We start from the raw sequence: 19,030 nt of genomic DNA on the forward strand, positions 1-19,030 counted from the left end.
GGCAAAAATTCAAGAGATCGAATATTATTTTCCACATATAATTTGATAAAATATCATCATTGCTTATGTTTCGATCTTTACCAAGATGCCAACTTAAAGTATATATGTACAAATAAACAGAGGTACCATCTAAAAATAAACAAAAAATTTCATTTTATTGTAAATAAGTATTATTGCTAATTCGACACATAGAATGCTGTTGAAAATGTTGTTGTCACAAGATTTTACTTGTAAACGCAGAATGTGGTATTCGTTGTGTTTCGGGATGATGATGTTGAGATGCAGGTATTAAAAATGGACTAATAAATGTTGGTAACGGTTGTGAATTATCAGCAATTGTACTTGCACGCGCAACACTAAACGCTGATCGAGTACTATTTGTACCAATTGTAAAATTATTTGCGTTTGTAACACTACCGACACTCGCGTCACTCGAACGATTCGATACAGTTTCATGTAATTTACGCATATGTTTCTTTAAATCGAAATTACGACAGAATCCTTTACCGCACACTTTACACGTAAACGGTTTTTTCTCATTATGGGTATGCATATGAAAAGTGAGGTTATAAATTTGATGGAATGCCTTTGAGCATACCGAACATTTATACGCTTTCTCGCTGCTATGGGTGAGTCGATGGTTTTTATAGTTCCCTTTCTGATGAAATCCTTTGCCGCAGTATTCACAGATGAAAGGTTTGTAGCCCGCGTGAATGCGGGTATGAGTGTTGAGCGTGGAAGATCGATTGAAAGCTTTGCCACAGGTATGACATTTATGTGGTTTCTCTGCTGTATGGATAATTTTATGGCGACATAACGTCGACGCTTGTCGAAATCCTTTACCACAAATTTTACATATAAACGGCCGAGCCCCAGTGTGCACAGGCATATGTCGTGTTAAATTATAGTGTGCATTGAAAACTTTCCCACATTCTCCACAAGCAAAATTCTTTTGCTTATTTGTTGAAGGAGAGGTCGTTGTCGTTGAGGTTGTTCCCCCAGATGGAACTACGGGAGAAGTAGGTGTATTCTCCGTATTTGATGATGTTTCCCCCCTGGATTCACGACGGTGGTTCTTTGAGAATAATTTTGTTGGGGTTGATGGTAATGGATTCGAAACTTCTCCATGAGGTGGTGGGATGCGAGATGAAGATAATTCTAGGTGTTGAGGAGCTGTTGGTGGTGATCTAGATGGCGTGGTGTTTAAGGGTATACTTGGAACAGTTGGAGGAGGAGGAACTGGAGCTGCGCCCGTTGGTGGAAGGGTGGTTGAATAATTTGCTACAGCGGCCGCAGCTGCCACGCACATCAATTGACTAGGATGATAATACAATAAAGGATACTGGTAAAGTATCTCCTGGTGTCGGAACATTGAGGGAACATATTTCTTGAAAGCTGAATCAATTTGATGTGCATTGTACGGTAATGATACCGTTGGTGGAGGTCCTGAAACATCACTATGAGATGATAATTGCGGTGACAACGAACATTCTTTGTTGCGTTTATGGCGATTTGTACCATTCGTGTGGTTTTCATCTGGTTCCATTATTTTCGCAATTGAAAATTTTAACGCTCTTGCCGATGGTGCATTGCTTAATGCTGATGGGATGGTATCCCCTTCACCGCCGGTTACAGGTGGGCCATTGTTGGTCGTTAAAGTACCCGATGTTACGTCTATACTAGACGCCATTTTCGATTGGATTTGATTGTATTGATGAATCATTTTTGATACCTGAAACAAAAAAGATTTCATATTTAGTGTTTTGAACATGGAACAAAATATAAGGATTAATTTTTGTTAACTTCAAGTTAAGACATAGTTGAGACATTATACTCGAAATAAAATTGTTTAATATGAAATTTTACTTTATCGAAATCATAGAAACGAAGCAATGAAGGTCGAAAAATTGCGGTTTTCGGAATTCGATTCGTTAGATCGTCAGGAAATTTTGTGACCTAAATTTATTTATAAGAAATTAAAAATATGCAATTTGCATAAATAATATCCTTTTTATAATTTCATTTTAAATTGATACCCGGAGGTTTTTGGGGTCGCTGAGCATGAATATTGCGTCAAAATTGATCTCCAAGGTACCTGGTGCCCAGAGTAAACGGTATTCCGGTCGAGTTTTTACGTAATTCGTTATATATTGTGTCCATACTCGTTACTTGGGTGTTTCTGGGATCTCTGAGCACGAATATCGCGACAGAATTGATTTTCGAGGTACCCCCAAAACTCTCGAGTAACCAGTTTGAAATCATTTTCATCAGTATTAACGGAATTGTGAATTGTGAACGGTTTATTTAAAATTCATTTATAAAATGCATATTATTTATGCAAATTGCATATTTTTAATTTCTAATAAATCAATTTAGGTCACAAAATTTCCTGGCATTCAAATTCGATTTACTACTTAAATTTTTCCAACTTTGATCGTTATCAGTGTTTCGTTTCAGTGACTATCCGTAGACCACACGTGCGAAGCTACATATAAAAAGGGAAAAAATCGTCTTGAATGGGAAGATAAAAATAATACGATCGTAATTGTTTGTTATAAACGTAATATTCTGACGTAATAATCAATAAATAGTACTTAAGAATTAAATTAAGTGCTATTATCCGGTTGAGTGCGCTCATTAAATTTTAAATAACAAAATATTTTAATAGACTTATCTTTCAATGCACATGATGTATACCTATCATGTTTTATAATTTTATATACTATACCTATATAAACTTTTTGAAAATCTCTATGTCTATATATTATAAATGCGAAAGTAAGCATATTTGTTTGTTTGTTTGTTACGCTTTCACGCTAAAACTAGCGAATGGTTTTTAATGAAACTGTACACCAATATAGCTGATACTTCAGAATAACACATGAGATATAATTTATAAAGACATACTAATAAAAAATATAAAAAAAATTAAAAATTAATTTAATTTGACATTACCCTAAATTACAGATTTCTGTACAAGTAGTCATTTGACATTACCATAAATTACAGATTTCTGTAAAAATAGTCAATATAAAATAATTCACGGCCATCTTCTCTGATAAAAAATAGAAAACATACATATATTTTACCTGTATAAAACAATCCTTACCATTATTTCGAGTGTTATAGAAAGGAGATAAGCGGGAGCAATCTTTATCAATTTTTACTTTTAAACCTAGCGAAGCGGGTGGGTATCACTCTAGTGTTATATATTTTAGAGTATATGAGGCTTTTAATACTTTTGTTACCTTGGTGATGAATTTCCCTCGTATATGTAACGAAAATTGTTTTTCATTTAAAATAGTGAAAAGTTATTTTAGCGGAGGAATTGAAACTTTTTTGTTGTTGTTGTTTTCGAGAAACACATGTATGTTGATTCCACCCACATACAAACAACGGATATTAAAATTAATAAATTAAATAATGTACTAATACTTGATTCAATTACTCATAGATACAAATTAAAGTTTTAAATTGTTTTAATAGGCTTTCTTTTTAATGGTTCCGTATCATGAATGGCTCAATTCATGGACGTCGCCAAAGAGAGGGGGACAGCTGCCTGCCTCTAGAAACTCACAAAAATGGTTCAAAGAATCCACGAATTTTTAAACAAAAAATTTTCTCTTAAAAGTTGACTCCTGTAATAATAATAATAATGGGGCTTAACCTCCGTTTCTCTGACATATACGCCTATAACAGAGGGCTCCCACATAATTATTTGTTAATCTTTATTTATTAAAATACAAACATATTTACAATTACATTTTGATGTGGGTGGAGTCGGTTACTTTGTTCTTATCTAAACGACGACAATATGATCAATTCTACTGCCCTCATTAATCATTATTGTTCACACTACCGCTGCCTGGATTCGAACCCGCAACCTAAGCCTAAATCGACAAATAGTCAAAGACAAACACCTTAGACCGTTCGGCCATTTAGGCTTTTTAATATTATCGAATGGGCTTAGTATGAAATTAGAATCAATGAAGCTACCAACAAATTTATAACTGTTTTATTTCCTTTATTGAGAAAAAGGAAACCAAATTTTTGCCCTTATTTGAACTCTCACGGGAAAATAAAGTTATTTACAGAATAATGTTTCAAGCAAAAGTCTAATCTACATATTTCACTTAAACTTTTGTTCTATCTGTTATGGTTTACAAAATTTGTCCTATGGATTCAAGACCAAATTAACTTAAAATCCGTTTTTGGTCCCTGAGTTCGATATCTCTTCGTGTTCGAGTTATTGTGTTGATGGACTAATTAGGTTAATTTTACGAATACCTTTAAATGAAAATAATTTGTTTCTAGCATCAATATTTCTAAGCGTTATAAACTTGCGATTAAACATATATAGGGTATAAAAACTAAATAAAATCAATTTTAATATCAAGTTTTTAGGAAAAGGCCCCCATAAGTGAAAGGAGTAAAAAAATTTTAAATCCGGACTCCAGTGTCTATGAAACCCCAAAATTTAACTTAAGATCCACGCCTGTTTTGAGATAAAATTATGGTTACCTAAATCTTATTTTAAAATAAAAAATAAATTTTGCGTTTTTTCTCCTATATTTTTACTTGAACATACCTAGAATTCATTCTTTTTCTATTCTCCATAAATCAATTTGCCCCCTATTTGCCATCGACTGGTGACGCCCCTGGCTAAATACAAGAGCATCACCAGTCAGTTATCCAGGGAGGAGCAGAAAGCTAGGCATGATAAAATATATAGCTGAAAAATGTAGAATATAAAGATATTAAAAATTCAAGAGATTCATGAATAACTTGAGGATGGTATATAGGCCTGATTTTCGTGAGGTTTGGGTCGAAATTACCCTTGAAAGAGATTCTACCAGTTAATACTTCAGCAGTCGCCTCAACCGACCAGTACCTACGCGACTAAAGAGCGTGATGAAAGATTTGCTTACGCGTTCTGTACCTACATGCGTAAAATATTCTTTAAATTTGAAAATCATAGCCTCTTCATAATTTAATATAAATTTTACTATTTTCACAATTTTTCTATCACAAGTTTTTTTAATTTACTGAGTACAACTTATATTAAACTAACGAGAGTACACGAACAGGCCTGAAAATTTCCGATGTTAATATATTTTTGCTTACACCTTTACTTTCGTGATGGAAAAATGCTCACAATTTGTGGAGATAAAAATATGAAGATAGAAAAAGTTACAACCACATATACCATTTGAAAAATAAAAGTTATTTATATTTTAATTCGAGTGTGAGCAAAATGCTCATAACGCGAGTACTGGCGGGTTAAAATAAGATAAGACTTAGGGTTTTCCAGATATCAACACCACGGCATCGAACTGAAAATCTAAAGAATTTAGAATGGCTTGAAAGGCAAAGGCTGGATGTTTAAATGAATCTAATTTTCGTAATTCCTTGGTCAAAATTACCATAGAAAAGGATTCTTACTTAACTCGCGAATAATTGCAAATTTAATTCGAAATTCAAAATATCTTTTGTATACACAAACATCGGAAAAATATAATTAAAGAAAATAAAAGCACTTTTTTTATTGACTTGTTTTGATTAAACAAAAGTTGTCGGAACACACAAAAATGATATCTCTATTTATAAAAATAAACTTTCGATGTATTGTTTCTAAATAACTTTTGATATGTGGGAAATGAATATATACCCCTCACACTTATACGAACGATCATCATTTAATAGAGAATACAGGAAATCGTTAAGTGATACAACCCCAATAATCACATAAAGTGGTAAAACTACCAATGCGTTATACATCCCTTCCATATCCCTATATATTATAAATGTGAAAGTAAGCATGATTGTTTGTTTGTTTGTTTGTTATAATTTCACGCTAAAACTAGCGAATGGTTTTTAATGAAACTGTACAGCAATATAGCTCATACTTCAGAATAACACATGAGATATAATTTATAAAGATATATTTAAAAAAAAAAAAATTAATTTGACATTTACCATTTTTAAATTTTTACAGAAATCTATAATTTATGGTTCAACATGATGATGAGAGATCTGTTCTATCTATAATGATCATTTTGAACCATAAATTAAAAAATTCTGTAAAAATTTAAAATATTAAATGTCAAACAAATCATGGACAACTATATACTCAATGAATTATGACCTTAGATCATATATTTTAAATAGATAAGCCCAGTGTATACCAAGTATGTATATTTTGGCGTCACAGAGTAGATTAACAAAGATGAAAATTCAATATTCAAACAGCTGACAGAGAAAACACCATTTTGGAGGCCTGGTATTCAATGCGCATGATCGTATGACCGGAATCAGCTGCTTCAATGATGTGTTTATATTTCACATTCACATGTGCTTAAAATAAATAAATAAAATTTTATTTTGTTTTAACGTTCAAACGAGTAATATTGTTAGATAATTTTGCGTTAATTCTATGATAAAAAATTTTTTAAATGGTAAAATGGTAATTTGTACAAAATATACTGTTTTAACTTTATTTAAAAGTGGTATAATCTTATTTTAAATACGCGCCAGGATATTATGTTGTATATTAAGACATGCGTATTATGACCATGCCTCGGCATTTATTATCCTTGTCAATTTACTTTGAGACGTGGTTCTCACTCTGTTGACAATTCCAGTAGCGAATTTTCAAAGATTATGACTATTTTACACTTAACAAAATTGAAAAATTTGTACATCAAGAGAGCGTGGAGGCTATAAAGTGGTGGTTTTTACTTTTAAGTCCAGTGAAGCGGGCGGGTATCAAGCTAGTATCTGTATATATATATATATATATATATATATATATATATATATATAAAGGGTGTTTGTCATTTTCTCATATTTACTGTTCATTGCAAAAAAAAGGGGTTGCATGAATTTATATATTTTAAAACTTAAAATACGATTTCCTTTGCATTGACACCTTTTGAAAATTCATATATTCATCATTTATATTAACTTGTTGCAGAAATGCTTTAAGAATGAATTTTTTTCAATTATAAAATCGGCGTATTAATATCATTGTTTTGTTTTTGTATTGTTAATCTTAGAGTTATCTTTGGATGTCAGGATTATTATAGGTGGCTCCATTTAATATATTATTACTCTAGCAAGTTTTTTCTGCCCTAGCCTTATCTTCCTTATTCCTTTATCATTATGATTAATCTTTCATTTTCAAGCTTGTTATAGGTTTGACGAAAAATATACTGACAGTCTAAAAATGTACCTCTTAGGAAAAAACACGCTAGACAAATAATTTGAACGAGAAAATACCATAAATTTAAATAATAAGTTTATTAGGCAAACATGTTAGTTTTTACAGATACTCTCCTAATAATAATTACTACTTTTAATTAATTTTAGAACTTTTATTTGTTTCACCACTTTTCTACGAAATTTGTTATGTGTTGTTTTTTGCCACGGGTACACGGTAACTACGGGAACGGAATTTCGCACGGGTCGACCTAGTATAATTATAATTAAATATTGATTATAATAATGTTTTTAAAAAAAAAATTTTTTTTTACTGAACTTTTATACAATTTTTTGATTTCAAACGCTAAAAACCGGCCAAATATTAAAGGTTGTAACAATAGGAAGAGCCGTTTTTCCTGCCTTTTTAATTAATTTGCGCTTTTTATTATAATTTACTGCTTTTGAATTTACCAGCTAAAAATTTATCGTTAAAATTATTTGATGATGGCTGATTTCAGTAACATAGTGTCTCAAAATTTAAATAATTCAACATAAGAAAATTTTGTAGATATTATCAAATAACACTAATTTATTTCTACACGGTAAGAAATACATGGCGTTTATTAAAATTTTGGAATGGTATATGGATTTTTGACTTAAAATTTCATAAATTCAATAGTATATTGGCCTAAATATATGCTTAGCCAAAAGAATCAATGGAAAATCCAGGTTCAAGGGGAGGGTAGCTGCTCTGACCTGTCCTCTCCTTGAAACGCCCATGAATAAAAACGAAATGGGGGATAAGAAACTAACGCACAGTGGAGTATTTATACCAAATTTCCAGACAAAAGTCAGAAAACTCAACTCTTTTGTTTTGAATTGAAAATTGTTTTTTGGTGTAGTTAGATAACCACTCCATCTCAAACAGGCCACTTGAGTTACCTTAACCTCCCCCCCCGCCTGTTTTATAAACCGTAATCTACCTGCTCTTAATAATACATGTTATTATTGTTGTTGCTCTTGATTTACCGTGTCATTCAATTTACGTTTACTGTGTTTGTTAGTGCAATTAAGTAACGATTTCTTTTATATTGAAGACGAAGATTTGTGCTTTATTTATGTATTCAATGTTAATGTTTCTATTAATATAATTAAATATTTGTGATTCATACTTGCTGTTAATAAAGGTAGCTTTTTTTTCATTAAATTTATCAAACTCAAAGCTTTTTTTTTATGTGTCAAAGTTTAAGTAGTCTTCTAAAAAAATATTTCGCGAATTTGTACCTTTTCTTTTAAAACTAAGATACGGATAAAGATTAAAATAGTTTAAGGCAAAAGTCAAAAAAAGAAGCAAGCAGTTTTCCAGTGAAACTTTGCACCTTACGTGGAAACAAAAGCAAGCATAGATAAGAAAATAGGTGGCTCAGAAGCAAAAAAAAAATGAAGAAGAAAATGAAACAATTGAGTTTGAAGACGAATATGATTTAAAAAAAATTTATTATTGCTAAATAAAAATTATTTTTGCATTGAAATAGTCTTTTAAGGATGTATGAGCATGACAACAATGTTTGATTTAAAGGCTCAAAATTTGTTTGTAGGTAGTCTTTTACTCAAAGAATATGTGGTTAAAATTTCAGCTTAGGTATCCGTGCAAATTTTTAAAAAAAAAGTCATTAAAAATCGATATAAAATACATTGGCTCTTATGGAGGAATCTCAAAAAACGACATATTTTGGAAGTTTTTGATAATTTTCATTTGGAATGAATGAAAACAAATTAAAAAAAAACTTTTTAATAGAAAGTAAACATATTAGCAATGAATTAGAAAAGAAAAAAACTATGTGTCTCCGTCCATATAAGGGATGTAAGAGCAGGGTAGATTAAGGGTTGAAATTATTTTTATCTTATTTTCAACTTTGATGATGAATTTTGTTACAACTTCATGAATGTAGACGAAAAATAAGAATAAAATTTTTCGATATGTGTCTTGGTGTTCGAAATATCGAAAGCTAAATAATTAAACAAAATTTTCGATATTTTGAAAATTAAGCCAGATATCGAAAAATTTTATTCTTACTTTTCGTCTTATATCGTCAAGTAATAATATAAATTTATCATCAAAATTGAAAATATCTATTTTTAAATTTGTGCCCCCACTACCATGCTCATACATCCTTAAATCAATTTTGAGCATAAAAATCCCTTCAATATATTTGGTCCGGTTTCAATTCCACTTGTATACTACACCTTCAAATTCAAGACAATAAACGACTATTACATTCTAATAAAAGTTTTAAACCGAAAAATATATTGAAAACAAAAATGTTTGAGTAGCACTGAAATACTGTAATATATTAGAATGGTAGAATGGTAGATATAGGTTGGTATTGTGAATAGTGTTTACATAATATAATTGGGGTCGTCAGATTAGGTGTGTCTATTTATTTCAATTCATATAATAATATCCATATAACACGATAGAGTAGATGTGCGCAACATTGAATACGAACTGAACTACACAAGGGATGAGACTGAACGTCTACCCTACACTATTTTATGTATACGTAAATACAGGGAGAACCCCATGAAAATCTAAAGAAGAGCACAAGAGAAAAAACATGTTAAATCACATGGATTTTGAACTGAGATATTTTCAATTAAAGATTTTTTATACTTCTTGGAAATGCAACTTTTAAGCTTAAATTAAGGATGTATGAGCATGAAAACATTGTTTGATTTAAAGGTTCAATATTTTGTTTATAGGTAGTCTTTTACTCAAAGAATATGTGATTAAAATTTCAGCTTAGGTATCCATGCAAATTTTTAAGAAAAACATCATTCAAAATCGATATAAAATGCTCTTGTGGAGAAATCTCAAAAAACGACATGTTTTTGAAAGTTTTTGATAATTTTCACTTGAAACGAATGAAAACAAATTACCCTTCATACGAAGGTAAAGTGGAATTTGGTTAAGTGAGACCTGGATAAGTGAGAACCTCCCTCCATAACTGGAACCCATCTCTTTGGGCGCTCAATTAACTCTGTTAGTGGGACGAAGTAAACCTCTATGTCTGGGATTCGTTCTGGGATAGTTACCTCTATAACTGAAACAGTGAGTGATATTTATATGAAAAAATATATTTTAATTTTGGGCCTCAATGACCTTCAGTTTTAGTTTTGCTTAGCTATCAAACGGATGTTTATTTGAAAAATGCTGAAAAGAAGGCTCAAATCGTTATCAGTACGTGAAAAACTGAAGTTAATATCCGTTTTTGAAAGTGGGAAGATGAAGCCTGTGTGGAATTTTGTGTAAAAAAATCTACTCTTTGTAGAATAGTTCAGAATAAAGATAAAATTCAATCCCAATGTTCTGAAGAACAAGAAAAACTAAAACGTGTACGTTTATCAGAATATCCTAAACTTGAACAGTGTTTGCTAACATGGGCCAAGCAATTTCGCAACAAACACGTGCCGGTAAGAGGACTGATGATTAAAAGAAAGGCACAAGATTCCGCGCGAAGGCTCGGTATTCATAATTAATGTAGCAGCCATGGTATTAATAATGCGTTATCTTATTTAATAATCGCACCTCTATAACTGAAATAACCTTATCCTGACCTCTATGAATGGAACCCACTGTAAATGAGACAGATATCTCTTTATACCTGGATAATACCTCTATAAGTGGGATAAATTTGCAGGTCCATTGTAGTCTTACATAATCAGGTTTCACTGTATTTATATTTGAATTGAGTCTCTTGCCAATTCGTTGAAATAACCTTATTCTTCATTATAAACACTTTCATTAAAATCGATTTTGAATGTAATTTTATTTTTGGGTCCCATCCTGTATATAAACCTAAACCACCCTTCAAATCCAATCCTGTTTTACCCATATTATATATAAAAAAGGTATATCAATTGTATGTGTAATGTTTTCAGTCATTAATATATTTGTGATTAAATGATTCTTGTCAAATTGATTGAAAAATAATCAATTTGAAAGTACCGCCTTTTTTTCCAGTAAATTTTAATTTTCAAACCACAATCATTATTCTGATTATAATTTACGAAGGTATTGTTTTAATATTTTTATTTTTCTTCATGCACAATCAGTTTTTTTTAGCGCTGTTGGAGTTTGATTTTAATCAAGATCAATTTTTAAAAACTCCCACATTTTTCACCCTTATTTCGTAAATTTTTCATAAACATTAAGCCACGTAATGACAGAGAATTTTCAACCTACAATCTGTAATATAGAAATGAATCGCTGAATGTGTTGCTAAGCACAAATCTCGAGAGCAGCTGAATCGATTTCACTAATTCTTTTTTTAAAATATTCTTTGAAGTACGAGGATGATGGTTTTTACGGAGAGAAAAATTTGAAAAATTGCCTGAAAAAGTCTGAAAACAACACTTTTCTATATTCCCATACAGAATAATTACAAGTTAATTTGAACTTTAATATCATACCATAAAGTTTAAGTGTTAGAAGAGGGGTTCCGGGAAAGCAAAACAATTGAATGACGTTAGTTTAAAAAAAAATGACTGTTAGGTGATACGAAGTTCGCCGGGTCAGCTAGTTAATTATAAAAGGTTCTAGATTACAAGAGTATTATTGTTTTAATTTTCCCAATTTAATAGGGTTGCCACCTCGGTTAAATCTCTCGCCTGGCACATTATGAAGTTGGTGTTGTAGGGGAGGGGGGGTCTATTGCACTGAGAAGCAGGAAATTAAAAAAAGACCAATTTCGATTAATTCAAATCATATTTAATTTATTTCAACTACACCAAAAATATAAGTACGAAATAATATAAATATTTTAGAAATTTGCACATTTTGTCCATCATTTTGTGCGAAAACAGTCATGTTTGGACATTACTCCTAAAGTATCTATCAACACTTTATTACAAGGTACAGATATACAATTTTACTCAAGCATGACTTGAACAAAACGGTCAAACATGAAAATTCTGCACGAACGTGACTCATATAGAACGAATATAAAAGTTTTACAACTGACTTCTTATCATGATCTTAAAATAAGCTTAAAAGCCTTATAAACACTAAAATCATGAACAAAATCAATTCTCACTACTATAGTTGCTGAGGTCAAATTCACCGTGGTGGCGTTTCAGCAATCAAAATACTAATTTTTGCTTTTTCGATCCTGGCCCGGTAAAACCTTCTTAGTCCATCACAATAATTTTTAGAGCAGTTGAGGTTTGAATTTGAAAAGGATCATCGGTCTACTACTTAGGATCATCCGTCGACTACAGTGTAATATCGATAACTTGAACCTGGTTAAGTCATAATCCTCAGTAAGTCGAAAAAAAATTCCATTCCCTTCCGCTGAACACCTAAATACTCGATATCTCGAATTATTTTCACTTTCTAACTCGAACAAAATGTTATTAACCTGCGAGGTATTGACAATACGTACATATTTATACTTTGTAGCTCGAATTTCAAAAAGTAGACTCCGTAAGTCGTAGCTAGTAAAGTAGGTATAATGTCTTGAATATATGTACTTGAAAATCGTTTTTCTAAGTTGAATTTTTAGCAATTAACTCCTCTGTATTTTAAATTACTCGTTAAGTCGAAAACTCCTTAACTCGAATTGCATTTCCCTTGACGTTCGAATTATCGAAGATCCACTACATATAAAAAATTTACTAATATCAAAAATTAAGTTCGATTGTGTATACTTTTTGACAGAATAATTGTTACATACCAGGGTTCGAAAATATCCGATATTTATTATAAATATCAAAATATCGGATATTTTTGATATATATCCGATATATATCAAAATTTTGATATTTAAAAAAAACTAAAATATTTTAAAGGTTTTATTTACTTAGGCACTTCAAATCAGACAAATGAACCCAAAACATAAAATATTCTTCTAGATCAGGCAAAATCAATTAAAAATAATAAAATTTTTATAAATAAAAATCAATTTTAAAACAAAAAACAATTTTATAAATTGTTATCAGTCAATGGTCATACCTACACTTAGGCAACAAAACAATAAACATTACAAATAATAACTCTAGAGTATAATCAGTCTTTTAATTATCAAATCAGTCATCAGTCATTCGTAATAAACTGTTAATTATCAAATAAAAAATAAAAAAATGTCGTTTCATAATTGTGCTCGGTTTGACTGCAAGGAAGATAAAGCTAGATCATCTTCCGATTCTGAATCTTACTTAAACTTACTCTTTAGTAACGAACTTTTTCTGACATGACACGATTTGAGCTTAGTATTAGTAAGTTTTAACTCTACTCCAATGCCATCAAAATTTGGGAAGTAGAAATACGGTAACAAACGCCAAAAATTACTAAATAATATTAAATTTTTTTAAATCATTTTTGTATTGATATATATCATAAAAATTCACGTGATATATATCGAATATATATCGGATATATATCATGATATATATCCATTGATATATATCCTCGAACCCTGTTACATACAAAACAAAGAAAATACAATTTCGAAAATTGACGCTTTTTGAATGACCTGAATACGATACAAAATCCCGTTTTATTAAAATAAAAAAATGCACACACCCAGAAAAAAAAGTGAAGAATGCAGATGTTTATTATTTCAAATTAGCAATCATTCCCTTTTCGACGCATATAAAACTGCATCCTTAATCATAACAAAAACCGGTGTTGGTATTTTATTTTTTTGTGTATATTTTAATTTAACAATTATATTATTTTTAGTAGGCCGAACAATTTCTTATTCATTATTCTAAAACTATTTAATAAGGCACGTGCCCTATTGTATGTAACACATACAATAATCTCAAATTTCAAGATATATGTCTTATGAAAGGAAAGGAATTATAAGGTACGTTCAAATTTGCAGGAAATAAAAACAAAAGTCTTCAGGACTTCCGTAGTAACCCAACAATTTGTGTTAAAATAATAAAAAAAAAACTATATTTTGTACTTTAGAAAACATCTGCGCGGTATTTTAATCGTAAAAATAATTGTAAGCGCATTTTTAATTTTTGTTAGTGACATTTAAATGTAGATGACTTGTAAATATTTCATTTATTTGAAAACGTTAACAGACCCAGAACTCTCAAAAAATTATTCTTTTTATTAAGGATTTGCGAGCGTCAGAGAAATTATGGATGAAAGGCATGATTTTTTTAAAATGTTAAGTATAAATCAATTCTGAAATTTAAGGGCAGGAGGGTGCCCGATTATTTAAATAAATAACCGACGTCAAAAGTAGGCATATTTAACATTGGTCTTATGGTAGAACAGTAAATTTCTCCAAAACTAGTTGGTGGAAATATAAGAAAAAATATTTAAATTAAAGTTAAAACGTTAATAAACTAGCTAGAAGTATTACTTTGTAATGGCTCGCGAATGGTATCATATAAAATAGATCCATGATATTATGCGCTGTGAAAATATTCAATTCATTTTTTATTTTCAATTTATGACAAATACAACAAAACCCATCTTTATTAATTTGTAAATCAAACCAACGACGATGACATACATTACATACTTCAAAGTTCAAATTCTTTTCAGCAATCTCAAAAGGATGATCACCCATTAATAATCGATCACCCATTTTATTGCTAAAATAACAATTAATTAATAAATAACTTTAAAATTATAATAACTATAATTAAAATTTTTTCATTACTTGTATTAATATCACTTAATTTTTTTAGTTATTCTACTGTAGAACTGCAAAAATTAATTGTTTATGTTTTGTTATCACGTTTTTTGTATTTTTCATTATGGCTTTTTTTAATACTTGAAAGAATCTACAGATGGCCACTCAATTAAAATTAATATTAAATGTAGCCAATTATATTTTAGTATTCGATGTAGCTCATAGATGGTGCGACTGTCTCTGCATATATATTGACATATACATTGTAATAAATAAAAAATACTGTTGTTTTTTATTATTTATTATTTACATAATTTTTCTAAAAATAATGATTGATAACACATCTAGACATAAATATGGAACTACAACATTTCATTTCATGTCTAAATCTTTTGTATTTTTTTTTGTAAAGTTTACCACCAAAAAGTTACATTTTAATCTAGTATAGGTACTAGCAGGAAAATTTGTTCTCAACGCAGCAAGTAAATACTTTGATTTAAGACAGTATTTTCATGCTATACTTTAATTTCAAGTATTTATTTTGACTTGAATTAAGGAGGTCATTTCTCCGCTAAATGCCAGCCAGTGCGAAAGGACTACCTTAACACTTCGGTTAAGGCGTCACTGTTTAAGAGGCTCAAAATAAAATGAATACTACTCAAAATTAAGAAATCTACATTTGGATCCAATTTGTACCTTCCAAATTTGTCATAATAATCGTCGTTATAAACGAAGTCGTTATAACCGATTTTGATTATATTTTCTATAAATTGACTGTTTTCATTTAATATGTGATTGAATAAAAAAAAATATTTAATGTAATCACATCAAAAAAAATTGTAAACAAAAATTCATTTCAATGATTGAAAAGAAAAAGCACGCGTCTTGATACAAGACCGGGGTAGGCGGGGTTGTGCTATGAAGCAAAAAAAAAAATTATATATATTATATAATAAAATTGAATAAGAAACCAGATGGCTTGGTAAAGACACGAGACAACACGAGTATAAAAGATACGTAAATCTGATACATAACGAGTATGAATGTAGTTGGCATTTGTTCCGTTTTTATTATAATCGTAAGAAGCTAAAGGAAGGCTTTTATAAAATCAAAAAATCTATTTACATGCTAGCGTAAAACATTACCATTCAATTGTACCTTTCTTCAATTTAATATGTTAGGTTAGGTTAGAAATAAATTTCGATTTTTGCCCCAATTTCCTAGATCAGTTTTTTGAATTAGCTAGTCGTGATTACTCTTATTATGAATGTTATTCTTTGCCAATTTGGTGGCGGTCAAACTTTCTAAGTGGCACCAAGTCAGATGTTGATTTTGACATTTAAAAAAAAAAGGCCCAATAGGTTAAAGTAAAACTTCATTTGAAATGATAAAAGCACGGAACTATAATTCAAATTAAAGTAGCTCGGCCGTCACATGACTAGTCAAGTTAGCAACTTATTTATATTCATTAAATTTATATCTAAGGTTATGAATAAAAATAATATTTGTATCACGTAAATGTTTTTTAATGCTTTAAAAATATCGTAAAAGATAAAATTTATACGTTAATTTGACTAGTTTTTTTATGTTTTCTTTTTGGAAAGCTGTGATAAATTATCTTTATGATGAAAACTTTTTTGAAGCTCAATCAACGATTAATTTTTGTACAATTAACATTATTGTGAGTTCTATCATAAGGTGCAGTATTCAAATTCACAATTTTAAAATGAAATAATTCACAATTTTGCCCCTCAAGAAGCCTCAAAATTATGTTTATTGTGATCAAGGGACTTTGAACTATCATTTACCGTAAAATAAAAATTATAATAAAAAATTCTTTTTAAGGAACAAGCTTTTATTGTCTCATACCCGATTATTTGTAAAAGCTTGAGGCACTCAATTTAAAATATCAAAAATGAATCGGAACGCTTCATCTATTTCACATGCCTAATTATTTTTCGATTCATTCTTGATATTAAGCGCCTCAAGCATTTACGAATAGTCGGGTATGACTATTGTTACTCATAGATAAAATTTTTTTTTCTACTTTTTATGTTCAATAAAAGCTTATCCTGTAAAAAGTATTTTTAATTAAAATTCTTAATTTAAGACTAAAAAAAAATGTATATTTGTCAAATATGGTGGAAGCGATGGGAAAATCAGGACACCACAACCTTACCATGCATTGTCATCCAAACTAAATGTGCATGCAAAATTTCAGATCAATCGGAAACCGGAAAGTGGATCAAATTTGATTTGGAAGATTTGATTACAGACAGACAACGGGACAGGTGAAATTAAAGAAAAGCTTATAGAAAATGAACATTCTCCGTACTTGCGCAAACAGCCGAACTACTTTAAAGCTAAGGATTACCAGTATGACATACATGTGTGTATACATTCCCCTGTGTGTTGTTTTTTTTAGCGTTACCATGTAAATAGCAACGATATTCTATAAAAGCTGAAGAAGGTAAGGCGGTTGATTTGTGTATTTGATATTTGTTTTCCTGTAGTGTTTGGTGTTTTTCTTCTTCCATAATAATAATACACTTTAAAATATGTTTTTAAATGAATAGTCAAGTCGTCGTCGGTTAGATTGTTCGAAATATAACCCCCCCCCCCTCCACCTCTTTCTACCCCTTCTACCATTATTCAGCACACGTCGACGTGATATCTGTTTGCTATGTGTGTTTGAAAGAAAATGTTACAGAGAAAAGATTATATAATTAAGTATTTATATGTGTGTATTGTGTTAGCGAAGAGTCAAATTATCGTCTAAGATTTCTGGTTTAATTCACGCCCTATAATATATCCGGTTTGATTATGTTTTTAGAATGTTCTTTCCTGATCTTGAATCTCATTTATTTTCGATTTGCTTTTTTTACGTCTGAACTTTATACGATCATTACAGAATATCAAACGAAGCAAAAAAATTACACAAAAGTTACTGGATTGAGGAAAGCAGGGTTATTTATTTTTGTGTTTTTGGAATCAGTGGAAAATATTTATTGAAAACCCGTCGAATATTTGGGTGAAAATATTACATCTATACACGGTGTACTGTTATTGACTGCAGATCGTCGGTCTAAAGAATAAGCTCACAAAGACGAAGAAAAAAGTCATTTACCAATTTGGGAAATGAAATTTTGAGCCCTAGTTTGGGCGCTACAGGTATGGTAAAAATTGATAAATTTGTTCCGTCACTGACTATGATTCGATAACCTGCAGCCTATGATAATCAGTAGATATTAGTAAATGTCATTTAATAATATTCAACTAAAGAAGGGATATGAACTGATTTCAATTGGATTATATTATTTTGAAAAACATTTTAAAAAAGTATTTCATTGGTTTGGTCAAATCCTACTTTTTTTATTTTTATTATATTTTTGCAAGAAAACATTAGATTATTAGTAAAAAAAAACAAATTACGTTATAAAAGGCGTTTTTTTAATTTAACTTAAACAAACAAAATTATTAAAACTTAAAATGCAATTAGTAAAAAAACAAATTACGTTAGAATATAGGCGTTTTCTTGTTTGTTTACGTTAAATTAAAAAAACGCCTTTTATGACGTAATTTTTTCATTATTTTGATCCTCCCTCAAACTGATTAAAAGTTTATCAAAATATTTGAATACATAACACTATTAGATTATCAATTTGTCCAGTTTTTACATTCCATAACACACTTAATATACTGTTAAATACGTCACAAAAATGTCGAAATTTTTTGAAACAAATTCAAAGTGTCGCGTCGCTAAAAATATTTGATAAAGGTATGACATATTTCGAAACTCCGAAAAAAAAAAAACAAAAATAATTATATTCTAATTGTGAGTGGTTTGTTAAACTATGGTTTGTATGTTGGGTTGAATTACGTTCTGTTTTTATTGTTCGAATCGATTTGAATTAGAGGGATGCTTATAAGAGCCACGTGGCCGGATGTTATGAGAAATGCTTATTGTACTGTTAAAAATCAACTCACGCTACCTATCTAACCGATCTCAATGAACAACTAACTAAAACTGAACTTTATCACAAATTATTTATCAAACACTAACCTAACAATACAAATATTATAATTACTATCAATTTTTAACTAACGAACCTTTTTCTGTATTTTGAAGAATGAAACATGACAAAAAAAAGGTTAGATTAAAGTGGGTAGAT

The 19,030-nt window shown here is 30.0% G+C and overlaps 1 protein-coding gene across 1 annotated transcript; it reads right to left on the reverse strand.

The window, feature by feature from the left end:
• Positions 1-214: 214 nt before the first annotated feature.
• Positions 215-14,810, reverse strand: LOC123303017 (fez family zinc finger protein erm-like). Its single transcript, XM_044886110.1, has 2 exons — positions 14,745-14,810; positions 215-1,732 (listed from the first exon to the last, which is right to left on the reverse strand). Exons 1-2 carry the CDS (start codon positions 14,808-14,810, stop codon positions 215-217), a joined length of 1,584 nt encoding a protein of 527 aa, XP_044742045.1.
• Positions 14,811-19,030: the final 4,220 nt, after the last annotated feature.

The sequence above is a fragment of the Chrysoperla carnea genome, chromosome X, assembly GCF_905475395.1.
Source record: "Chrysoperla carnea chromosome X, inChrCarn1.1, whole genome shotgun sequence".
Lineage (NCBI taxonomy): Eukaryota > Metazoa > Arthropoda > Insecta > Neuroptera > Chrysopidae > Chrysoperla > Chrysoperla carnea.